The sequence below is a fragment of the Triturus cristatus genome, chromosome 6 (genome assembly GCF_964204655.1).
Source record: "Triturus cristatus chromosome 6, aTriCri1.1, whole genome shotgun sequence".
Classification (NCBI taxonomy): Eukaryota; Metazoa; Chordata; class Amphibia; order Caudata; family Salamandridae; genus Triturus; species Triturus cristatus.
Genome location: NC_140589.1, coordinates 1,427,898,299 through 1,427,925,193, shown reverse-complemented (window position 1 = coordinate 1,427,925,193; position 26,895 = coordinate 1,427,898,299). Strand labels below are relative to the sequence as shown.

The 26,895-nt window shown below is 46.3% G+C and overlaps 1 protein-coding gene across 2 annotated transcripts in view; it reads right to left on the bottom strand.

Moving 5' to 3' along the window:
* PCMT1 (protein-L-isoaspartate (D-aspartate) O-methyltransferase) overlaps positions 1-26,895 on the bottom strand; it is a 278,511-nt gene that overhangs the window by 186,616 nt on the left and 65,000 nt on the right. For both annotated transcript variants that reach the window (XM_085612478.1, XM_085612477.1), the window contains exon 2: positions 20,293-20,397. In XM_085612478.1, the coding sequence (XP_085468604.1) occupies positions 20,293-20,397 (105 nt within the window). The remainder of the gene's footprint in view (positions 1-20,292; positions 20,398-26,895) is intronic.

Here is a 26,895-nt window from a genome sequence, read left to right as displayed (position 1 = left end):
CTGAGAAACCAGAGTTACGGAGCCAAGCCTGCCTTCTTACAGCAACAGAAGACCCCATGATCCTTGCCACGGAGTCCGCAGTATCCAACCCTGACTGGATAACTTGCCTGGCAGCCGCCTGAGTGTCCGCTACAACCTCCATGAAGGATGACTTATCCCCTTCAGGCAACTTAGGAGCCAAGGACTTAATGGAATCCATTAGAGCGTGCACGTAACGTCCCAGCAGGCATGTAGCATTAGTCGACTTTAACGCCATGCTTCCCGTCGAAAAGGTCTTCTTGGCTGCCTGATCAGCCTTTTTAGACTCCCTGTCAGCTGGAGACTGAGGAAAGGCACTGGAAGCATGCTTGGAGCATGAAGCCTGCACAACCAAACTGTCCGGGGACGGATGAGTGGATAAAAAGTCAGGATCCCCTGGTAAACCTTCTTGCCACCTGTCTACACACTGCAGGAGAAGAAAGAGGCTTCTTCCATACCTCTAATACCGGCTCCAATATGGCCTCATTGAAAGGCAACAAGGGCTCCGATGTCGAAGACGGAGAATGTAACACTTCTGTGAGCAGATTGGATTTGTACTCTACAGAAGGCAGCTGTAAATCCAGAAGCTCCGCTGCTTTCTTAATCACTACGTGATAGGGAGCCAACTCATGAGGTGGAGAAGACGTGGCAGATGTATGCTCCCACTCTGGGGTCGTATCCAGCCCACTGGCTTCCTGAATGCCCTCGAATTCGTCCGAAGAAGAATCAACCTCACCTTCTTCCACCTCTCGAAATCTTCTTTCCTCCAACACCCTCTGGGCTTCCCTCCTCGACCGGATTCGAGGTACCGACGTCGGCAACGTCGTACGCGGCGTCGGAGGAACCAGAGGAACCGGCGTCGACGGCGCCAGACACGGCGCAGATGGAGTCAGCCTCGACGTCGATGGAGTCGGCTTCGGCGTTGATGGAGCCAGTCTCTGCGTCGAAGGAGGCTCCGAAGCCTGCCGAACCTTCCGAGGTCGAATCGGATCCCCAGACGGCGCCGGAAACTGCCAAGAAGGCGCCATCGGCATAAAGGGCATAAAGGGGGCCTGAGCATACTGCTGAGGCACCCCCATCGTAAAGGCCATCGGACCCACGGGACCAGCTGGTGCTCCGGATGGGTAGGCCGCCCTAATAAAAATGCCATACATAGCATTCAAGAAATTTGCCGAATCCGTACCTGGGGCCGGGAACTGAGGCAAAGGAACCTCTTGTGGGGCCTCCGGCACCGGCTCCGCAATATCCTCCACTGGAGCCTCAGAATCTTCAGGTACTGGAACCGACTCTTCCTGCTCCTCATGCATAGAAGCATCCGACTCCACACGAACCGGAGTCGACGTCTTAGACTGAGCCGAAGACCTCGTCGGAGACTGATTCGAAGTCTGTACAGCATCCGCACTCCTCCATATCATGTTCCGAGGAGTGGCACCATAAACAATTCTGGTGAGGATCCGTTATCAACATCAAGCCTCCACACTCCCTACAGGGCTTAAAGCCCGACTTCCTTGTCGAAGACATAGTCGAATAAACAGAGATACACGACCAAACTACAAAGTAGCACTGGAGAAAAAAACCGTTGCGCGTCGAAGGCGCGGAAAAAAGGGAACTGACGTCATCACGCCGACGTGGGCTTCTTATGGCTCCGGTGACGTCGATCGGAGTCGCGAGCGGAGCCGGTGTATTATGACGTCGCCCACGTCGACGTGGAAGCTGGGGAAGAAAAGTTCCGTGGAATTTTGGCGTAGGGGATATTCACAAGGTGAGGAATCCACTGGCAGATGTATCCATCAGAAGGGAGCACACAAGAAAAATGAGGACCTAATTAAGGTCCCACTGCGGCATAACAAAGGGCGTGGGCGGAGACAACTGAGCCGGCTCTTTCAAAATCCTAATTACAATTGGGGACCTAAAGAGAGCGGGTTGTTCTGGCAGCCGCAAAAAAAGCGGATAGAGCAGAAAGATAACCCTTGAGAGTACCCAACGCAGAGCCCTGCTGGGCAAGGGTAAGAATAAAAAGCACTGGAGAGAGAAGCAGAAAGAGGGTCAATAGATCTTTCTGTACAGTAGAATACAAATTTCTGCCAATGGTAGGCGTATACCATCCTAGTGGAGGGCAACCTGGCCGCCAAAATAACATTTCAAACTTCGAGGAAGCTCAAAATCCATACACTGCCGCTGCTAAATCTCCACACACGGAGGCGAAGAGTTGACAGGTTGAAGACCCTCCAATGTGGCAGAAGATTTTCTCGAAGGAACAGCCTGATCAGAGGAACGATGCTCATTTTCAGAAGCTCTGGATACCAGACTTTCCTCACCCAGTCCGAGCCACAAGAATGAATTGGTCCTGGTCGTTCCTGATTTTCTTCAGTATCCTGGGGCAGGAGTGGTATGGGCAGAAAGGCGTACAGCAGGCCTGTGATTCACTTGCGACGAAAGGCATCGACGAGCGATAGCTGCCTTGGAAACTCCAGCTAGCAGTATTGTTGAAACTGCGTGTTCTCTTCAGAGACAAACAGATCTAACCATGGCTCTCTCCACTGCTGAATGAGACCTTGCGCCACCTCCGATTGGAGACGCCATTCGTGATACACTAGGCACCGTCGGCTGAGTTGGTCTGCCCTGGCGTTCAGAGAACCTGCCAGGTGTTAAACCACCAGGGTTATCCCCTGCTGTTCCAGCCATGTCCAGAGATGCAGGGTCTCTTGACAAATGGCCCACAACCCCACCCCGCCGTGCTTGTTCCAGTACCACATGGCAGTGGTGTTGTTGATGAGCACCTGTACTAACTTCCCCTTGTCAGAGGCAAGAAATACCTTCAAGGTCAATCGAATCAGTCAAAGTTCCAACACATTGATGTGGAGCCCCAACTCTGCTGGAGACCAGTGTCCCCTGAGTACAAAAATGCCACTTCACTTATGCTTTATTGATTACAGGGCCATCTTCGATCATGTTAATCGCAGCAAACTTTAGACAAAACAGGCCAACTGGGGTATATCCCAAGCTTTGCTCAATCTACTAATCAATCTGCACACCGAGACCTGGATTCAAGTAAAATTGGGGGATGGGTCAACTCTTTCGAGACGGATACCAACAACAAAAGGTCTCAAACAAGGATGTGTATTGGCCCCAACCCTTTTTAACCTGTTACTAGCAGACCTCATCCTGCTTCTAAATACCAGCAACTCTCATTCTACAAGATTAGGAAACCAAGCGTTATCATGTCTACTTTACGTGGATGACTTAGTTCTAATTAGTTAAACGAAGGTGGGCTTACAGCAGCTTCTAAATACCACTTTCGAATACACTGAGGCAAACAATTTAAACATCATCTTGGAGAAAACCAAAACCATGACAATCAACAAGCACTCGAAGAAAACACCCATCTGGTTTTGGGGTCATACCCATATCGATTGAGCAACAGAATATAAATATTTAGGGATGGTCATAGACAAAGGTGGGCATTTTACAGCCCAAAAGGACTCAATCAGGAGGAGGGGAACAGCCCTGGCAGTTTCGCTAAGAAAATCTTAATTTCAAGCTAAGTGACCCCTCACTTGCCCCACGAGCCGAAGTAAAACAGGCAAAACTCCTACCCACAATAGCTTATGGGAGTGAGGCATAGAGGGGCAGGGATTCCAAACTCCTACATGATATAGTTGCAAAAGGGTATAGAATAATCTTTGGCCTACCAAAAAGTCTCCCCAGCACAGATCACATTCAGTAACAGACCTTCACAAGACAAGGTGCAATATCCATCTTCTGGGACAAAGTACGGAAATCAAACCCAGGAAACCTCAACTGGTGCCTGTGGTCAGAACTACAATATAATACGTCATCGCTTGCTGCAAAATATCTACAAGCAAGTCTGACCACCCTGGGGCTCACCGAGCTCTGGGAAACACCTACTAGTCACGGTCTCTTAATAAAAAAATAAAAAAACAGTAAAGAAAACTGTAAAGTGCCAAGGCTGGGTCGAGGACAAAGCAGCATTATCCAAGAGGTCACATGGCTGGATGACCTTGCGCACCTATTCCACCTCTGCTGCCCAAAAATACTTAGCCCTGGAATTTGCCAGACCTATTAAAATACCGACTCGGCCTGCTACCATGCACAAAGCACTTTCCCCATTGGCTGAAAAACCAAGTCTACTTCATCTGCCGTTTGTGTGGTAAAGCATAGGAAGATATGCTGCATCTGTTTTGCATCTGTAAAGAAATGACAACGAAAACAGCTTTTAAAACCACTTTTTAATTACAGAGGCATCCGCACATGGAGACAAGCGGTGCTGGTGTGTTTTGCACCCAAGGACACACTGCTGAACTGTCGCTTGGTAAAGTCTGAGGCTAGTAGAGAAGAAAATGCCACATCAGCAGTAGGCATGCCTCAGCACTAAATCGGACAATGCAATTTTACTGCCTAAATGTAAAAAGGTTAAATGCCGCTAAGCTGTTGCACTAATTACAAAATCTTGTATTTCTAACATGACAGATCATCTGACAATTGATTTGAACTGATCAAACTGATTTTTTTATCAAATCTTTCCTTTAACCTTCTTAAAATTGTAATTTATAGTGCAAACTTTTATAATACATTTTTTAGCAATGGTTTTAAGTAACTACGCTAAATAAAATAAAACTTGATGATGTAGAATGGGACAAAGTGGACTTGGAACTCCTGGAGCGTTGTCGCTTGCCAGGCTGCAAGCAGCTTTAGGGACTGCTCCCTCAAAGCCTTCGGAGTCAGTGCCCGGCAGTCAGAGCACGACTGAGTCGTGGTCGAGTTCCAGACACCAGAGGCACCGGGATGGTGCAGTTACTGGCGCTGAACAGTCGGAGCCCTGAAGTCTTTCTGGACATGGTATAGCTACACACCCAAAAAAAAAAAGGGGGGTGAGGGTCGACAAAATGTGCTTACCGCCTGTGGGTCCTCTTGAGGGTCATCTTCGCAATCTTTGGGCTCCCCAGATTGCTCGGGGCCTGCCCTGACTACCCTGCTTGTGGTGAATCACCTGGACCTTGCTGGTCCCGACACTGCACCTTCTTCGCTTTCCAGTCTATTTGCAGTTGCCAAGGCTTGTTGGTGCTACCGGACACCGACCCCATAACTCTCGACATCCGACATGGGACAGCTCATGAACGACTCCTGGTCTTCCATAGTGTCTCCTGGTCCTCACAGATGCAGCTCCAAGGTCACCGTCATCTCTCCTGCAGCACTCGTCATCGGTGAGCATTCGTCTTCTGTGCCTCCTGGTCACTCCTGAGTGGCATAGATTCTGTCCCTTCTGTTGGCAGGTACTTCACAACTTGAATCCACCTTTGGGTACCACCGGCCAATTTCACCTTCCCCAGCAGTGACATCTTCCTGAAGTCCTCCATTGGGTTCGACTGAGGTTTCTGACGCCACTTCACACCTATGCACCCGGCTTCCCTGGTGTAGGTATCCTGGTTCCTAGGATATCCACGGGTGGGGTGGCTTACCAACCTTCTGTCTTCCACAGGGTTTCTTCAGGGCCAACTGGGAAGGGTCCTTCTTTAAAAATGCAACTGCGACTTACCTATTGACTTGCACTGAACCCGTGGCCGTGTTCCCAATCAGCACACAGCCTCTATGGTTCTCCTGGTTACTTACCTCGGGTGGTTTCTTGGGTTCCTGGCATTTCTAAGTCTTCTGGGTATAGGCCTGACTCAAGTTGTGGTCCGCATACCACTATTTTAGTAGATGGTTTGGTCTCCCTCTGGTGACCACTGTGTATTTCTTGCTACTTGCCCGTTTCTATTGAAAAGTATTGTGTGCAATGTGTATATCTCCGGCTAGGAGATATCTGTATGTGTTAGTGAGTGTCTTATAATAAATATACATTATTATAAATACACTCTGTGGTTCTTTTTCACTTAATCTATACCTATAAGATTATGTTCTGGTAAACATGCAGTTTTACACTCGTTCTGGACTAAGCCTGAAGGCTGCTATCTGCAGCTACCACTTAGAGAGCTTTCTAAGGTCGTCTGAGACCACTAAAATCCCCATAAAGGTTGTCTGGATTGGTGCAAGGTGCCCACTTACAAAGTGTACACCATATACCAAGCCAGCTTCTCACACTCCTCCTTTTCAATCAGCCTTTGCGCTTACCTGCTGGATCTCATCCTTGGGACCGGCATCAGGGGCGCCAGTAACTTCGGGACCGGCGTCGATGGAAGCTCCACTAGAATAGTAGAAGACACTGTTTGAGTCGGCGCTGGACCGGAGCCAGACGGCACCGTAGAAGATCCGTCCAATGGCACTCATCCCTCCAGAACCTCGGCGTCAGGAGAGGCTAACACCCTGTAGCCACTGGCATAAAAGGTGCCTGAGAGAAGAGGGGTGGCAGGCCTCCAAGGGAGTAGGCAAGCAGACCCATGGGGACAACCGGAGCACCAGCAGTGTTAGCCGGTCTGGCAAACATGCCAACCATTCCATTAGGGAATTGTGACGGATCTGTACCTGGAGCCGGAAAGGCTAGATATACTGGATCTGATACAGCTGGTTCTGAAACCACTCGAGGAGGCAGTCTAATTGGCTTCGGTTGCGGCACCGGAGACCCTGGCGCCGGGGGTGGAGTGGCCGGCGGTTAAAGCGATGTTTCTTTGGGCGCCGGTGAGACTCTGAGCTGGAGACTGGGCCGGAGTCACCCGAGGAGAAAGAGACTTTGTCCTTGCGGAACGTCTGAAAATCAGAGATCCCGACTTAGGTGTTTCCTCCTTCGATGACTGACGACTAGGTCCATTGCGCCGCTTCTTTTTACCTTTCCACGACTACTTCAAGGTATGCAGTGTCGGCGACTTGGACATGGATCTCAACCTCCTTCGGCCCCTTTTCTGCTTTTTCGCCTTGGCCATAAACAGCTTGGGCTCACTCTCCTTTAAGGCTTCTGAGCTCATGCGTCTGCATGAAGGACACCCCTGAACGTCCTGGTCCGACGAAAGGCACCATAAAATAATCTTCATAGGGGTCAGTAATAGACATATGACCCCCCACATTCCCTGAATGGTTTAAAACTGGTCTTCTGGGTAGCCATGATCATTGCTACAATTACACGAAGTACTTGCAACAAAGAAACTCTCAAAAATGGAGAGCCCTGTAAAAAACCGTTGCGAGTGGACGGAACGGAATAAAGGGAACCGACGTCAGCACGCCGACGAGGTCTTCTTATGGCTCCAATGATGTCACGCGGATTCGCGTGCGGAGCTGTTCCATTGTGACGTCCTCGTCTACATGGGAGCGCTTTGGAGAAAAGTATCAGTGGAATGCTGCGCATGGGGTAATTCAAAAGGGGAGGAATCCACAGGCAGATGTATCCATCAGAAGTATGATTTATACAGTTATTTTAATGTACTGGGGATTCCCTGCCTGACTACAGGTAATGATTCAAGCATGTGGTTATATAAGAGATCCAATGTTGGAGAAATGGCTTTTTTCTAGTATTGGCAGTTTTAATGAAGTCTTCAGTTAATATGAGAAAAATATTTTCATCTTGCAATCATTGACTGTGATGGAGGCTACGTCTGGTGTTTCCACATTCTGAGTGAATATAAAATTTTAGCCCCATTTCTTTTTCTATCCTCATTACCATCAATAATGTCAATAGGTCTGGCTTTTGACAGTGATGTGTTAAGGCACACAATAGGTCATCATACACGCATTCTGACAGTCCTCTTTACACTCGTGCATCCATCCACTACTCAGCTATACATTCACTCTCTGACATAACTGCAATAAAACAGACACAGGGGCATGGCTGAGCACTGAGGAGCATGACTCCATCGTAGAGCTTGTGCAGCGCAGGTATCCCCTGAGCCCTAGCAATCCTGCTAAAAAGGTGGTCATGCCTTACTTCCGTAAATGGGATCTACTAACAACGTGGGGCAGGGTATGGGAGACCTCAGGTCCCAGTGATGACATGACAGACCCATATCCCAGAGTTGCCGGCGACAGGAAACATCCAGAACTATGTGGCCAGAGGCACGAGTTCCGGTAAATACGCTTGCCCGAACACCACATTAGCCTAAACCACGCACGAGTGGTGTGTGAGGGTATTGTTCAAGATGGCCAACAGATTGAGATTTGCTGGGAGGACCACAAACAAACTTAGTTGGGAACAGGAGGACTGGAAAAGACTTAAGAGAACAGAAATAAAAAGAAGCCTGACCTGTAAATACAGCTGCTGGCATATTGAGCAACAAACAATTGCAGCCTTCAACACACTTTTTCCTGCATTTGTACATTGTTTTAGCATCATTGTAGAACTCTACCTACTATTAACACTTTTGGTGCTTGTAATCCCATTTATCGCCTTCTGTCAAGTGACTGAACGAAAAGTTCTGTACTGTTTCCACGATCCCTAAGGGGTCAGGGTTGCCATATCCACTAGTTGCCAGAAACTATTAGCTCCCTGGGAGGGTAGGGGGCTTACGGTGGCTTTGCGAGCTAGCTGGTTTATAGGCCTGCATATCCTGTGGGGGTGACAAGAATCAGTCTAGACACCGAGACACTAGTTTATGTTGTCCAAACTGTGCAGATCCTATGGACTGGTAGCAACTACGCGACATGGCAACAAGCGTTGGTTAGGCTCTTATTTAACGATCAATCTGAGTAGTTTAGTCATGCCTTCTCGGAGACACCTACTCACATTTAAACCGGAGACGTTTGTAGTGGGAAGGGAAACAATCGGCCTCAGCTAAGTGGACATACATGATGTATCAAGCATGATGGATTAGAAGTTCCCACATTGTGCATACCATAGCTCCATAAAAAAAATCACTAAAATAAAACACTACTGCAGTGACAATGACAACACAAGAGGAGGACATTGGGGAACAGAAAATTGGACTAAATATTTCAGAAAATTGCAGACCAGCAGTTAATATTAAATAAATTGTAACAAATGTCCTCCAGGCAACGGGCGGAGAGGTTACCTTCGTAGTTTAGGAACACAAAGCTAGTAATTCAGAAGTGTGATGCAAACAAATATTTAAATTGAAGGAAAACAAATCAGAACACGTGGGGATGTGTAAATGATAAATATTTGCAGAAACTTTATTTCCAAACATTGTACACTATAAATAGTTTTAAAACCACATCAATGACAAATTCTGTGGCCATTTCAATGTAAAATCTGCTGATTTCAAATAACAGTGGACTGCTACTTTATGCTTAAGTTATGTATTTATTATAAATTGAATGATAGTTTTTAAACATGATGTGAGAAACATTCCTGGCCAAGCCCTGATGACAATACATTATGTGAACTAAGAGGCAAGTCTGCAGTCAAGTGTATCTTATATGTGGCTAGATTTGCATTCTATATGGAGCTAATGTTTAGTCTTTTAAATCAAACAAGAGTTTTCTGTACAGCATTTGTGCTGAACTCACGTATTTGAAGGTGTTCTCATATGTGATAAAGAAGAAAATGGAGTCTCAGTGAATTAAAATACTAGCCCAGGATACCATCATTTGAAACCAGTTAATGGGTCAAGAGCATTATAGTTAGGTCGAGTAGACTGTTTAAGTGACTAGACCTGCAGGTCTAGTAACATTTTTGGGATTTTGAGGCCTGACAACTGTACAATCAACAAGTACAGAAATTTCAATTTTAAAAAATGACAACACATATGTAAACATGCCACAGATCGAGTCATCTCCCATTTCTACAAAATGTGCTGAGATGCCAAGAATGGACCGGGCAGCATCTTGCTACTTCGTGCATTATGATGATTTTTCATCAGATCCAAGTGAACCTAAACTGCCAACACAGCCTCTCCTTTTCAAGCTATGAGTTTATGCTTTTTATCTTTGGCTGCAAAAGACTTGCTTCATGGTTACCTGGACACATGTCTGTATTAAAATTGGATTACTTGGGGGCGTGGCCAACTGCCGACGGGAATGGCCGCACGGTAGCCGAGCTCTGATGCGCCACTCCCGAAAAATCTGTTTAATTTCATCTGCCTCAGCCCGATCCTTGCCCTGAGTGATTCCACGGCTGCCGGTGCTGCTTCCCCGGATGAGGATGAAATTTGAGGCTGATCGCACGCTCCAGGAGGGGGACGCTCCAGACGTCGGCTTCACCAGCAGCGGGCAGGCCGACCAGAAGTAAGGCTCTGCGGGGGCGGAATGACACGAGAGGCCGTGGTGGCGACCTGTGCAGCGGAGTACAGAAAAATCGAGCTGCGCGGCCCGCGCCCTGATCGGTGCGGGTCGCACCAGTGCCCAGCATCGGAGCAGAGGACCAGACTTGCGGCGTTCGAGCGAAGGGGGAACCATGACCCGACTGGCGCTCCTGTTGCTCCCTTGGTGCTGCCTCGCCTACAGAGGACTGCGAAGTCCCGTCCTGAGCCGGGACTCCCCCCGAAGCCCAACCGCCGCTGTGACGCACTGTCCTTGGATGATCCTCAACATCTTGGGTGGGGGGAGGGGGGGGGGGGTGATCTGGTGAGTGCGATCATCTCTGCGCTGGGGCCCGCCCCAATACTGCTGCGGTCTGAGAGCTTGCTTGCCCGCCCTTCCAACCACTATCTGACACAGCGCGGTCCTCCTGGTGGGCCCATCGATATATCCTCGGTGTGCGAGCGTGCGCCTGGACTATGGGACACATTGCAGTAATACCGCAGGCTGCAGCCACATTGCGCAGGGGGACCATCGCCCGGCGCTACACCACTGCCCTGTGACCAGACCCCCTGTGACCATCCCTTGGCCCGGCAGTCACAGTGTTGGCAGACAGGTTGACTCCTCGCTACGGGGTTCCCCCCCAATAATCAGTGCCACGTGGGGGGTGAGCTATGCACCCGGTGACAACTAAGGGGTGTCTAGTCTTGCAGACTTGCCGTGGGGCTGGAGAGGCCGCATGGGACGTTCCACGGCAGCCGGTGGTCAGTAGTGGTTGCCTCCTAGCCTTTCCTCGCTTCCTTCCACATGGCTGACATGGCGACATGCCGCAGCAGCCGAAATGCGACGCAAGCCAAGCTGGAGAAGTTTGCTTGGCAAAGGTCTCAGGAGGAGAAGTCGGGCAATGTCGTAGACCAACGCGATGACTCTGAGCCCACTAACAAAGACCTTCTAGCGGCAATTACTACAGTGCGAACATCTCTTGAAAACCGTATTGACACTGTGGCAACGAAGTGGCCCTCATTAGGGAAGATATGCGAAAAATGGCCGATCGTGTACATACCATTGAGACTACCACAACGGATCTGGTAGCTGACACGGCCATCTTCAAGAAGCAGGTGACTGAGCTGCGTACCTCTCACGAGGCGATGGTGCTTCAACTCAACGAGTATGAAGGAAGAATGCGGCGCATTAATGTCTGAATTCTTGGCGTTCCGGAGCGGGCGAGGGGCCATCCGCTGATCTCTATGTTGAGGATCTCATCCTGAAGCACCTCCAACCGAGAGGCCTGTCCAAATGCTTTTCGATCGAGCAAACCCATTGTGTGCCAAGGGGTTGAGCTAAACTTGGGGGCCCAACCCCGTCCGCTTCTGGCCCGCGTGTTCAACTACCGCGACGTGATTCTACAGACTGCAAGAACGGCCCCCTTTGACTGTCTAGAATAGTAAAGTATCATTCTTCCCGGACTTCACTTTGAGAGTCCAGAAACAACGCCGGAGTTTCCTAGATGTGAAACATGCTCTCCGAGACCACAAGATCAAATATGCCATGCTGTTCCCGACAAAACTCAAAATCGAATCTGATGGTAAACCCTGTATTTTCACCAGGCCGGAATACGCCTCGGATTGGCTCGATGGCTGGTGCACTGTTGGCAAGAAACCACAAAAGTCGACATCGTTAACTGGAGAACTTAACGAGTGGCTTCAGTACCGTCAATCCCCACCTCCATCCGAGGCGAGTTCCCAAATCCCTACGGGATGATCATGTACAACTGCCCTCTCCAGTGGCCTCTGTGGGGCTCTCCATGTCCCTTACGGCCTACGAGGGCTGTCTGACATGCTATGGCTTTGGGCCCCGCGCTTTCGGAGGACGCTTAATGTGCATACTGCTTTGGTTTTGTTTCTTTGGGAATGCTGCGCTCTGACGCTCAGACCGCTTCCGTCACTAATCTTTTGCATGTCGAACCCTAATGCTGTTGCTCCGCCACTGGGGAATCTGGGCCGGGGCTAGCTATCTGGTTTTTTATTCTAAGCTCTAGGGAGTGGGGTTGTTGTAAATTAAAGCAGAATGTGATTAAGCATTTACTGAAAACATTAATGCTTCCCCTTTAGATCGTGTTTCCCTCGTTATGTTGACAGAAGTCCGGACTCCATTTTGTATTGACATGCTGCCACGTGTTCGTCACGAGGAGAGTCCGACCTCTGTGTTAGTTGCTCCTGTAATCTGCCTAGTAACAGTTTATAAATAGCTCTCTTGTCCATCTGGCGCATGCCCAGACTTGACCACATCTGTTATAATTAGCTTTGCTTGACCATGTGTTTTCGCGGGCTCAAAGAGTGTGTTAGCTCCGCCCATGTATTGATTCAGTATCGAGAATGACCATAAACGGTAATGTTCTTCGACCTCATGTTGTATCCACCCATTATGAGCCCCTCTGTTGTGTATAAAAGGGGACTGTGTACGCAAGTTCTTTGTGCTACTCCTTACAATACTGAAGAGTGTTGTGTGGATTGTAGGACCACCCTTAAGGGTTAATAAACGTTGTCTTTGTACTTTGCAGTTTCCGTGCCAACTTCCTTATAGATTCCGTTACAGGAGAGCGAACCCTTGTGCTTTGCGGGCCAAGCTGAGGCCTGTATTCATCAGGGTTGGACGCGTTCCTGAAGCTGACGAGGGTGGGTGACAGGCACTCTGCAAGTCAGGGGAGGCGGGTGGTTTTAGGTCCGTCATGCAGGGAGGCAGGTTGGTTGGGGAGGTCAGTTCGGGGATGGGGGGGGGGTGGGATTTGTTTTTCATGTTCATATATTTTTTGGTTTTTGGTATCAGTGCACTCAAATGTTGAACTCTCCACCTGTACACTCAGTTCCGCTGTCATTAATGCAAGTATTATCCATCCAGGCAGCCTCGGGCCTCAAAGACTCACTTGGCTTTCTCGGATTCCCACTGACTTGACGTGATGGTTCCAGATTTAACACTCCATTTATCCACGTGGAATGTTCATGGCTTGGGGAACAAAATGAAGAGAGGCATTGTGTTACAATGTATCAAACGAAATGAGCTTTACTTGGTGTTGCTGCAGGAGACACATCTGGGTAGATATGCCGCAGCCTCGGGCACCTGGGAGGGTCGGGTCATTAATGTAGTTGCTGTATATGCCTCCCCTGGATTACTGAGTCGGATGCTACGTGACGTGGGGGCCCTGCTATTGGAACTTCCGTTGGGGGTGTTAGTTTGGGGAGGTGATTTCAACCTCACTATGAATGGTTCCCTGGACCGTCTCTCGCCGAGAGGGGGCCCGCCGAGTGGCTCTTCTTCGTTTGGGTTCTCTAACGTTTTGGGGGTTGTAGACATATGGAGATGGTTTAACCCTCTGCACACACGCTTCACATTTGATTAAGGGGCTCACGGTAGCCAGTCTAGGATTGATTACATATTCACACATGCCCAAGATGTCCATCTGTTCACTGGATCGGGCTGCCTGGCCCACGGGATCTCCGATCACTCCCCTGTTTGGGCATCTTTGAGCGTTCCACGAATGGGGAGCCTGGGCTCCATCACAATACAGCGATGGGCGTTCAAAATACCACATATTAAGGAGGCTCTCCGCAAAACAACGGAATATTATTTTGCTGAAAACGTGGGCTCTGTTGACACGGCAGTGACACTGTGGGGTGCCATTGGGGCAGTTATTAAAGGCAGGACACTGTTCCTTATGATGGGCCATAGAGCTGAATGATCAAAGAGGGTATCGGAGCTAGAGCCGGACATATCGGACCTGGGGGAGGCGGTGGCGCGTGATCCTAACCCCACAACTCAGCATAGCCTTACAATCAAGAGACAGGATTATAGACAACTTCTCTTGGAGGACCAAACGGTGCGTGCTCTGTCTTCCCGTCATAGGATTTATGAGCAGGGTGAACGAACAGGCAAGCTTCTGGCATGGCTGGAGTGCAGGGAACAGGCAGTTCGATGGGCACACACGATAACCAACTCAGAGGGCATGCTCCTCACCGATCCTCACCTCATAGCGGACGCTTTCACGCTCCACTATGAGGCGTTTATGCAAGCTCACAAACGTCTCAGGCTACGATGTCGGCTAATCTCCTGGCCAATCTTGAGCTGCAGACTATTTCTCCTGAAGACAGGGAGGCCCTTGAGGCGGATGTCACGGGGACGGAGATCCAAAAGGCTATATATGATATCTGGTCCGGCACGGCGATGGGCCCCAACAGGCTTCCCATCCAGCTTTTTAAACCCAAGACGACATTGCTGACTCCACATCTCTTGAACCTATATACTGAATGCTTTGAGATAGGTCAATTACCAGCGGAGATACGTACGGCGGCTATTGTGGTAATCCACAAACCGAATAAACCGGTTGACGACTGTAAATCATACCGTCCCATTTCTCTCTTGACGGCTGAGACCAAGATCCTGGCCAATCGACTCCCCCCCTACATTACGGACCTGTGCGGTTTTATGCCAGGGAGTAACACGGCCCGGAACTTGTGACGGGTGCACGGGGTCCTTGGCAGGATTCACACCATCGAGGACGCAATCCTACTCTCGCTTGACGCCTCTATGGCATTGGATACCATAGACTGGGACTTTCTCTTCGCCTTTTTGGTTTGCATGGGATTTGGACCAAAATTGAGTTGCTGGATCGGATTACTTTATACGCAACCCATGGTGCAGGTCGTCAACCATCGCTCCGCCACTTTCACATTCCACCGAGGCACGAGACAGGGTTGTCCCTTGTCTCTGCTACACTTTGCCCTAGTTTTGGAACCCCTGGCTGTATGGGTCCCGGGATATCCGGAGATACGGGGGCTTAAATGGTCGCCGAGCCACGAGGACTGCATCTCGCTTTAAGGGGATGACATACTCTTGTATTTGGCTTCCCCAGCGCGATCACTGCGATGGATACCTCATATCTTTGGGGCCCATTCAGGATATCTTATAAACTGGTCCAAGTTCCAGATGTATGCGCTATGGGGTGCTCCCCCAGCTAGTCCCCGGGGCTATGAGATACCGGTGGCTCCCAGCGGTTTTCGTTATCTAGGCATTTTTGTCACCCCGGACACAGATCTCTTCTTTGAACGAAACCTGCTCGGACCCCTTCAACGTCTCCCTCTCACTCTCTTGGGGCGCACATCCCTGTTCAAGATGCTTGCACTTCCGCGTTTTCTGTACGCATTACAGAACACCCCCAACCCCGTCCCAGATTACTACTTTTCTCAGATCGAGGGTGCACTACGGGGTTTATTGTGGGAGGACTGTATGCCGCGGATAGCCATGAATAAACTCACCATGGGCTGGTATGACGGGGGCATTAGGTTACAAGACCTGAGACTTTAGTACCAGGCATCCCAACTGATTGCTATCAATAGGTGGGTATTCGGCCCCCACGATGACCCCAATTTTAGAACGGATCATTGGCGCATGGGAAGGGGCGGCTACAACAGAGCGCTGTATACTACTCCCCGTAAACTCAATTTAACCGGCCCCACTGCTCGCACAGTCGAGACTTGGCATGCCGTTACTAAAAAACTGGGCTGGCATAGGCGTTTGACAAAGGCGACACCATTATGGGAACCAGACATTTTGGGAAAACTTAGTAAATGCCCAGGGTTCGACAAATGGGACACTATAGGGATATCTATGGTTGAGGATATGTGGGTAAAGGGGAAACTGGCAGATCTTCAGACGAAATACCAGCTGGCCCAAACCTAGACTTTCAGGTACTTGCAGATTAGTCATGCTATATCATCTGCTCTGCCGCGCGACAGCCTACTCCCCGACTCCTCCCCTTTGGAGGACCGGTTGTTATTGGATCCCATGGATCACAAGGCCATTTCACTCACCTACAGGAAACTGGTCAACAACCGTGCAGATCCGATGCAAAAGTTGAGGACGAGCTGGGAGAAGAACCTGGGTTTGATAGAGGATGAGGACTGGCTCCTCGGGAAGTGGCCATCCCAATGTGCATGAGACTCCTACAGCTCAAGATCCTTCATCGGGTCCATTTTAACGCTAACCTCCTGATCCGGATAGGTAGACGCCCCGACCTGCTCTGTCTCGGGCATTGCAATCAAGTAGGCACCTTCATTCACATATTGTGGGAATGCCCACACATCAAGATTATTGGGCGAGGATTGCCCTTCAACTCAAGAGAGCATGCGGCAAGTCCCTGACACGATCTCCTCGCCTCTGCCTGCTTAATATTTGGGGGGCGACAGATCTCTCTCAGGCTGAACAGGTTTGGGCTTCAATTGGATTCACCATCGCAAAGCGAAACATTGCACAAAACTGGGGGGTGGAGGCAGTCCCGATCCAGGGTGCATGGGCAAGAGATCTGGATACCGCAATGATTGCGGAAAAGTCAGTCTTCAAGGGCCGCGGATGACCCAAGAAATGGGATCATAAATGGGGTAAATGGAATAAATACAGAGGTGATATCTTTGTCTTCCCAACGGTGGTGCTGCAGAGGGAGAGGCGTGCACGGATGGCCCAGCTGATGGCAGCAACAGAGGCTTCTCCACCTCAGATTTAGTATTGGGGTGGCCCCCCGGTCTCCGGTCTCCGGCCTCTCCTGTACCAGAAGCTATATCTCTATATATAGGGCTATGTTCTATGATCAATTGGGTTTGAAATACTCTCAGCGATTTGTAATGCTCCTTGCCAATTTCATATGTGGATGTTAATTGAAATTGTGGGCGGTGGAAGGGAATTAACTTGTGTTAAAATCATATGGCATGTGCTGATACCTGGTTGTGGTTGAAAATCAATAAAAAGTTTACAAAAAAAAAACATTGGATTACTTTTCCTAGTACTTTACAGAACGCTCTGCAGTACAACTCATGGCCTTGGTTCTTAAACCACATGCATCATTGCACCGTGAACTACGGGATTTGTCCCTGGTGAACATTAGAGCAGTTCCAGCTCCTGTAGGAATTGTATGGGACAGGTTATCATATGATATGTATGGTCCTACTGAACCTTTGCAGATTCCTTACTTGTTTAAGATTTTTATTAAATTACATCATCTCTAGTACTTTCTTTGATGATTGGGACATTGAAACTGTGCATAATTTGCTTTCAGATTTAGAGCAATCAGCTGCATGATGAATTGCATGATGGTACAAGTAATTTTGGAGACCTGTTCTGTGACCAGCATTATGGTCACCATTTTTATAATTTAAACAAAGCTAGCATCACGCGCGCGGTTTATAATTACACACGAGAACACTGCCCAACACTTCCAAAAGGTAGTTCAAAGACTTTTGCACAGAAGTTTGCTTATTTTTCAGGTTTTGAGACATTAAACCCAGCCTCTTATTACTACAGGCTTGCGCCTACACTTGCATGAAAAAATATGTTAACAAACACAAAGCGGATATACTCTCCTTCCTTTATTTCCTAACTGTCTATTCAGGGTTTCGACTTTTGGAAAGGCACAATAGACACAAAGTCTATCTGGGGGACAAAAGAATGGCAGGTTCAGGGAACGGAGGCCATATTTAGAGCATGCCTCATACCATATCAAATGATTATCCTGAACATGACAGTGCAAGAAACTTCATGCCTTGGTATAGAAAGAATAAAGGATTTGAACACACCAAGTATTCCCACAATTCAAGAATTGGCATCACTTTAAACACTTTAGTGAGGATACACTAGATGCCATGATATGTAATGGTTCTTTCAATTCATCAGACTCCAATTGAAAGAGACGGTTAGATTGGCCTGTGGACACAAAAGGGGTGTCAATATAGATTCCTGGGTAACACCAAAGGGTTTAAGATCAATAGGCCTGATCAGCAATATGTACAGACAGAACACTTGAGGGTGGTGACGTCATATAGTGTTGGAAAGTTGTGCCCTGATTGGCTAAATTCCTCAACACTTTCCCAGGTGAAGCAACACTTATCCAGTCTTTCTGATGACATGGATTGCAGGGATTTTTATTAAGTCCTCAGAACCCAAGTCAAAAGAGTTTTTTGTATGGAATATATAATGAGCTGTGGAAGATTTCTCAACAGAAGAGGCTGAGAGATAGTGCTAGATTGATAGGGTTAATTTAGAAAGGTCTTTGGTTGACAACGGTATGACCACATCATCATCCAGAATTTATTCACTGCGCAACAATGTGTCTTCCGCAATTGACATAATACAGCAGGACAGGTCTATTTTACAACATGGACAGTCACAATTATGGTCCATAGTAATACTGAGATGGATGGTACAAGTGTTACGTTCTGGCCATGTGCCATGGCGCTACATTAACCGTACAACCCTGTTTTTAGCATACGATCTAACAGAAAGACAGATAACAATGGCATGTAGAGATATTAAATATACCATGTTGCACATTGAAAAATTAAACCAATTACCTTTCACCGTGGATGAGACACCATCCACTGACTGGATAATCCATGGTCACATTACCTTACCGGTCACGACCTTTCAATTCCAACATTGGCTCCAAAACCAACAAGTAGGCAGATATGAAGCTCTAGGGGAAGGATTGCGCCCAAGTATTGGGAATTACCGTTCAGGTTTAGATACAGGAATGAGGATACAGAAGTTTTTCCTAAGTGGCTCCGACTATTAAAACGCTGTAAGCGGCTCCTAGATTTACAAGGACATTTCTCTCCACGGGGCATGCAATCCTTCAATGGCTAACTTGTCTTGTTATCTGAAGGGTTCTCCAGCTGCTGTGATTCATCCTGTGTTCGAGCTGCTCCTGAATGGGAGCTATTTGACCACACAGCTGTCTGACATCTCATGAGGGGTGTCCTGTTCGTGACCAAGAAGGGGTCCTTCACTCTATCCCTTGGGGGGATTCTTGGCTTTACACCTACACGCACTCTAGGTACACTTAGAGTAGGGTCCGCATCGTAGGAGTACGTCCGATTACTACCTTGTTTTATATGCCTGCGTATATACATTTTTTCATCCCCATGGTAGAAATCTACCTACTAGTTACGCTTTTAGTGCTTGTAATCATGCTTATCTGCTTCGGTCTACTAATCATTGCAGCACACGTATTTTATGCAAGAACATTGGTACAATAAATATTATTGAAAATGTCCCACTGTTTATTTTCTGTATATTTCTCTGAGAATAAGTGAGCATGAGTGACTGAGCGAAAGGTTCTCTACGGTTTCTACAATCCCTGAAGGGTCAGGGTTGTCATGTTTAGTGGTTGCCAGGAAACATTTGCTCCCTGGTAGGATAGGATGGCTTACGGTGGCACTGTGATCTAGCTGGTTTATAGGCCAACATACCATGGTGGGGTGTCCGGAATCAGTCTAGACACCAAGCCCTTAGTTTATGTTGTCCAAACAATGCACAGATCCTACAGATTGGTAGGAACTACACTACACTAGGTGTGGTCATTATGCATGCGGGTACAAACATATATCCACATAATACGTCTAGAACAAGAACCAAATAACAGTCATGAATGACCACAGAAAAGCACATTTAATCCAAACATAGAATAGACTAAAAGTCACAAAATAAAACTGACATTTATATTAATTCAGGCCAGTCACAACAGAAGAGTAGGCATCCTCAAAATATTTGTGTATATAAGGTATATGGAGTGTACTTTCTGTAAATGAATACAATGCAGGTCTGTATGCCTAGCGTCACACATTATCATAACACACCCTCCTCGCTATATTGACAACCATCCACCATATTTCTTTCTGGTACGGGAAGAATTCACATGAAAGCACTAGCCTCCTTACAGTGCTCAGGATGCTTCTCCAACAGATGACCTTATTGTAAGTGCTGGCAAATGCAACTGTCCAAATGTTTTAGAAATAAGTCATACAGGTCTTCTAAGAAGAGGGAAGAAAGTGCCCTTTTTTTAAAAACACAAAACGCAGTTTATAGTTCGAAAGAAGCTAAAAAGGAACATATGACTAGAGACTGCAGCAAAGAGGATTGTGTACAGGTGAGAGAAAAAAAGAAGTAGTGGAAACTGCCCATTAACTCTAAATACTCTGGGTAGGCTAAAGGAAATTATTGGAAAGGACAAAGCCATTTTGAAGATGGACAATAAACCAGATGCTATAACATTTCCTCTAAAGAAACTGTGTATTTAAGTACATATAGGCTTACCTATTGATTGTGGGGAGTCCATATACGGATTGCATTTTGCATAGTGTCTACGATCTGTGCACAGCATTACTTCAAAAACTTTATCAGATTTTATTATTCCATTTTCTGAAAAAGAATATTCAAGAATGAAAAGGTTGTGTTATTGAATGGCTAGAACATAAAGTTAATTTAAAATTAAAAATTAATTTTTGAGTGCTAATCAGAGAATAAGCAACAAAATCATCTGTGCTTCCAATTATCCAAAATTAAGACAATGATACGACTCAATTAATAACGCACCAATTTTTCTCTTAGGAAAAAAGGCAATTAATCGACAAATATTAAGAAGCATGCTTGGAGACGTGCAGTCCCGAGAGGTTGATCGACATTTTACATAAGCATTCACCCAGACGTAAGGGACTACGAGCTACTGAGTAACACTTGCAACTAGCATCATCCATATCTCTGGATACTACTAACTTGGCACCAGTGTATATTTCAGTGAAATACCTACAAACTAATTTCTGGGCTTTGATTCGCATGGTTAGCGAAGACGAGTAGGCAAGGATTACACTTTAAAGGATATGCATAGAAACCAAGGTACAGGAAACACTTAACATGCAATCATTTTAACGTCCAGCTAGAGCCAACCATTTCCAACCAGGTGTGGGCAATCTGGCTCTTCATTACATAATACCTCAGTCTTGAATGTATAGACCCTTTTAAACGCCTGGCTACAGACAGCTTTAGCTGTCTGTTACAAGAGTTAGATCCTATGGGGGCTTAGGATGGCTGGGAGCCGTCCTGAGCCACGGTGCTTGTGTGCTCAGGACAGCTCCCAGCTGCCCTTACACAGGGCACCGGAAATTCCTCTGGTGCAGGCACCAGAGGGATTATTTTCCCCAGAATAGCCTCGGGAGCTGGGGAAGAGCTTCCCCAGCTCCCGGGGGTGTCTATTTGGTTTCTGTGAAATGACGATCAGCACACGTCACGCTGACGTCATTTCATAGAAACCAAAACTGAAATGAGCCAATATTCTCCTGTAAGATTCACTTTCTACGTGTTCAGGGGGCTATCTCAGCCCCTGAGCACGTAAAAAGTCAAGAGAGGTATCAATGGAAAGGGGAGAATATCCCCTTTCAAATGTTACCCCTCCCTAGTGGAACCCTGCTTGGGGATCGCCCCAGGAGGGTGATCCTCAAGTAGGGATCCACCCCCTAGACACCAGGGAGGGGGAGCGGCCTGTTGGGCAAGGGTCATTGCGCCCTCCAATTTTTTGAGGGGCAACTCAGTCTTTCTGCAGTAGCCCCCAATCTGCCCCCCCCCCCCCCGGGTCACAAAGCCCACTAGTTCCAGAGATTTATTTTGTTTTGCTATAGGGGTGGGGGCTACCTAAGAAGAGCATGACAATGTCACCCCCCCAGCCCCGCCAGCGAAATCCAGCCTTTCTGCCCCCTAGGAGGCTGGTGGGTCTGGGACCATTCTCTTTTTTTCTCTTCTTTTTAATAGCTAGGGGTGGGGCCTGCCCAGAATGGGCATGCCAATGCCCCAACCCCCCAAAAAAGTGCCAATCTTTCTGCCCCCCCCCCACCGCCCCAGGAGGCAGAGAGCCCACTAGGCACCTGCGATGACGCTTCTTTACCCCCCCCCCCCAAAGAAAAAATGCCAGCACCTCCATGCCACAAGAACCTGTTATTACCTATATTGACTTTCGATGCATTTCTGCCTTCCAAATGCAAGACAATGTGTAAAAAAGAAGTCACTTTGAAAAATGTCCTATAATTCACAAGCTAGTGTGGGTACCCACAATTTCAGAGATGTGCAAATAGCTACTGCTTTCAAACTCTATATTTTGTTCCCATTTCAGAAATAAATAGGTGTCTTTGGTACCTAGTTTTCACTCTTTATATTTTACCAAATTAATTGCTATATACCTGGTACACAATGAAAAACCATCGCAAGACGGTACACAATGAAAAACCATCGCAAGACGCTGCACTGTTATTGGCTCTGGGTTTCTAGGGTTCTTGGTGAACCTAAAAGTCCTATATATTCCTACAACCAGAAGGGTCCAGCGGGTGTAACGGTATATTGTTTTTAAACATCTGTCCTATTTAAAAGAAGTTACAGGTTTTCCAACTCATTTGAAATTTTTCTTAATTTCAACTGTTCGTTTCTATTTCTATGGGTTGGAGTGCTCCGCAAAAAAGTATCCGTTTATTTTCCCTAACCATGCATTCAACGAAAGGTTTGCTGTGCTAAAGTCACCATCTTCCCACCTTTCAGGAACATGGTGAGCTGAACAAAAATGTATTCAGTTTTTAACCATAGAGGTATCCCATTTTCCCTAATTTATGCACTTTTAACAAACTTTCAGTTTGTAGTGTAAAATGGTGTGAAACCCATATAATTCAGCAAGGGATCATCTGTGTAGATCCCTCAAGGCTTCTCCAAAGAAACTAACTGTTGAAATAAAAAATAGTGAAAATGATTAGGAAAAAAGGCCAACTTCTGAACTTTGTAACTTATTTCTCATGCTGGCTGATAAACGAAAGCAATATCCAATTAGGTCCGCCAGACCGATTTGGTCACGGAGATACATAGATTTGTAGGTTGTACAAGAACCTGGCATACCCAGAGCCAACAACTGAGCTGCTACTTACAATGCTTTTTCATTGTGTGCCGAGTATAGAACAATTTATATAGTTAAAACAGAGTGTAAAATACTTAAAGGAAACCTATGCATTTCTGAAATGTACACCAGATATAGAGTTTAGGTGAAGTGGTTATTTGTACCTCTGAATTTGTGGGTGCACATACTAGCATGTGGTTGAGAGGGCATTTTTCAAAATGGCTTCTTTCCTACACACAAACTTATATTTGAATAGTAAAAATGCAGAGAAATGCAATTGGTAAGAACAGGTGTTCTACTATTCTATGCTCCCACATGTCTCCCAATGAAAATGGCACCTCACTGGTGGGAAACAGTATATTTTGAACCTTTCCTCTAACGGAACCTAAGGAAACCTAGTATATGTGCACCGTTTTTAAAAACTAGGCACCCAGGAAAATCCAGGGTGGGGTATTTTGTGTGGCTCTCACCAAGTTTTCTTACCCAGAAGCTTTTCAAAACTCCAAACCTTGACTAAAAGCACACATTTTCCTTGCATTTCCGAGAGAAAAATTTCTGGACTCTGCTGGGAGCGACATATTTTCCACCACCCAGCATTCCTCAACCCCCCCCACAAGTCTCCTCAGATAAAAAAACAATACCTCACTTGGGTGGGTAGGCATAGTGTCAGCGACAAGCAAGGACCCAAAACCCAACACGGACACATCACATTTTTGCCACTGAAAACTGTCCCTTTTAATTGCCAAGTGGGTAGCTATTTATTTTGGACCCTAGCTCGGCTGAGCCCTAGGGAAGCACAGCAAATCCGTGAATGATTGAAAACTAGACACCCAGGGGAATCCTACCCAGCAACCCTTGCAAACCTCAAACTTTGACCAAACAAACCACAAACTTTCCTCACATTTCTGTGATGAAAACAACTGGAATCAACACAATTCCTACCACCCAGCGTTCCCTCACTAGTCCCGATAAAAATGTGTGCCAACGTGTGTGGCTGGGCCGAACGCCCGCATCTGGAACGGATCAAACTAAGGTCAATGGCCATTGACCACGGTTTGATCCATTCGCACAGATTGCCATTTTCCATTAGAAGAAGAAAAGAAAAAACCTTTGATGCTCTGGAAGCTCTTCCGGAGCACAAAATAAAAAATAAGAATGCTTCTGGTGCAAACAAAGCACCAGAAGATGCTTTTAAACTCTTGCCACTGGCAAATGCACTTGGGAAGGAGTTCAGGCGTTGGCCAACCGACACATAAGAACAGTAGTCCATTTTATAACAAATACTGATCATTACACCTTGTCAAATCATTTATCCAGTAAACTGGTCAAATAATGGGCACCATTTTTATAGTAAATTGAGGAAATCTCCATGTTGCTCCAGGAATAAGATACCCCAACATAGTTTCACCAATCCATGTAACATGCAACTGAAATAGAAGCACTCTGATAAGGCTAATCTTTCTGCAAGTGAAATTCTGTCTTTAACAAGAAAGAAAACAAAAAGAAAGCTAGACCCCACTAAACTACTAACAGTAGGTTTGCTTCTACTGGTTAGCTTAGGACTTGAAAAAGAGCGATGTTTTGCCCAAATTTGAATTGCAGTCTAATAAGTCACAATCAATGGCTAGTTAATAAACATACATATCAGAGCACGAAATATACACTTTGTCTCTTAAAAATGCTACTTGTGTATTCGGGCAGGGATAAAATTAAATGGTCAAGCAGAGGTTGGTATTTTTAAGAATGTTTAAGATTTCTAAGATAGTTTTAACTGGAAGAGAAAGAATTATTCAAAATCCACTTCAAGCTCTGCGGTCCACTTATTGGCTTACCTGCTCCGTTTTTTCAAGGACCTCTCCTCAAAATGGCAACCATATATACTAATAGTTTTTTCACAGAAAAGTCTTTTGAATTTGGTAAAGACATTCTTAAATGAGGTAACCGCGAAAGTGAGTAGATTTACGTTACAGATATCGGGATAGTAAAAGGAAAATGAATATTCGAAAATATAGGTGCGAAACTAAAATTGGCGAAATTGTAAAGAAAACAGGGTTGCCCAAAACTATGATGGTGCATAGGATGACTGAGCACTGTAATTTGATGAGGTTTATAAATGTTCAACTAAAACAGCTGCAGAACTGTAAGAATTACATTAGGATTCCCAATTATTACTTATCTAACCTCTGTTGTTGTCACAGAGGACTGCGTATAGTGTTTTATAATCAAAGATGACTCGTCTGGTCATATTGTCCGTTAACAATAATGAACTAGATTTAGAGAAAAGATTTGATTGTAAAGTCTAAATTCATCGCCTGTGCAACTGTATGTCATTGTATAGCTTTGAAGAACAGTGAATAGGTTATCAAACAATTAAACACATATCACATTCACACGTGCCAATTAAGTTTCCATTGAAGTAAGCCACTTTAACACAATTCTTCAAGATTTTCAGTAGGTGTTTATTTGCCTCAACAGCTGTAAATCAAAAACAATTCTGTCCATGAAAGTTTGACAGATTTCTGAAAACTATCATTTGGTGCCTCCATAATCCCAGACATAGGCTTGTACTGTTAACACAACTAAATGTAGCATTTCCAAGTTCTGTCTATGAGGTCTTGCGTCTATTTCTATTCAACATCATGGAATCTGCGCTGCTGTGTGCTAAGAGGTATGCAGATCTTTCTTTTAACTCTCTGTGCGGAGATGTAAGTGTTGAAACTTTAGTGGTTAGACCTCTTTTTATGTTACTTGCCAGGCCAAACAAAGGATTCAGAATAGCACGAGAGTGTGCAGGACTCAGTGCAGAATTGGCCTAACTTACAAAACTGGGGCCAGGCATATATCATTTATATTGGTAACACGGATTCTACTTTTACTGTGCTTGGTATCATTGCATCACAGAGAAAACCTAATTGCCGTTTGATAGTAGCCATTTAAATTTTTAACCTGTATAAGAGTCCCTTTGCAGGAAGGTGGCTAGTGAGACTCGACATGTACATCACATTGAACATTGGGTACAAATCAAAGCCCAAAAAATATTGCTAGTGTGTACACTTTCCAAAGAACTCTAAAGCACAGAGTCTCCCAGGTTCTCAAGAGGTACTGAATCCACGGAACCCGTACAATGTTTATTATGCTGTGAAGTGGGTTATATAGAAATCAGCTGGATGGAGTTATTTGTGGACATTTTTCTTCTCATCTAAGGTTTTCGGGAAGAAGTCAGCCATACAAGGTTGCAGAGGCTACCCCTCACTTAGAGTGCCAACTATAGACAGCAGAGAGCACTCAAAGTCCCAGATGTGGAAAACTGTACACTTGTGTGAAATTTGCAGAGTACTGGATATGGTCAGAGCATAAAGATAGTGCATAATTGTGTTTTCTCAACAACTCTCATTGTACACACAGCAGATATAAGAATGGAGATATCTCAGCACAATTGATCTTTTAGAGATCATGGTTGTGGCCACAGAAACATTTGCTTTCTTAGAGAAAACGTAGATTCTCACCACCCCCCCCCCCCCCCCCCAGGCATGAATAATAAGCACTGCTGACCCTTTTGGATGTGGACAGGCATTTCACCTTCATGGTGCTGCCATTGAGGATGCAAGACACTGCAAAGTGGTAAATGCAAAAGACTTCATAACTGCGAATTTTCCGGAGTGTTCCATCCTTGTATACTGCCTCTTGTGATTTTACTTTCTATTAAAAAAACTACTTACTTACCTGTACACTATGGTTCTCCAGTATTATCTTTCATAGATTCACATGCTTGTATCTTCCCCGTCGTCATGGTGGGAGTCTCACGGTAACAGAATGACCATAGCAGTACTAGAAAAAACTGCATAGAACAATCCCATAGGGAATCATATTTGGTAACCAAACCTCATCATTATTTGGTCCAAAACTCAGCCAATCAGCTGCCAGCCCTGACATCGCACTCCCCAGCAGAGCCATCATACCTCAGATTTCCCGGCCCAAGTGAGAAACAACGA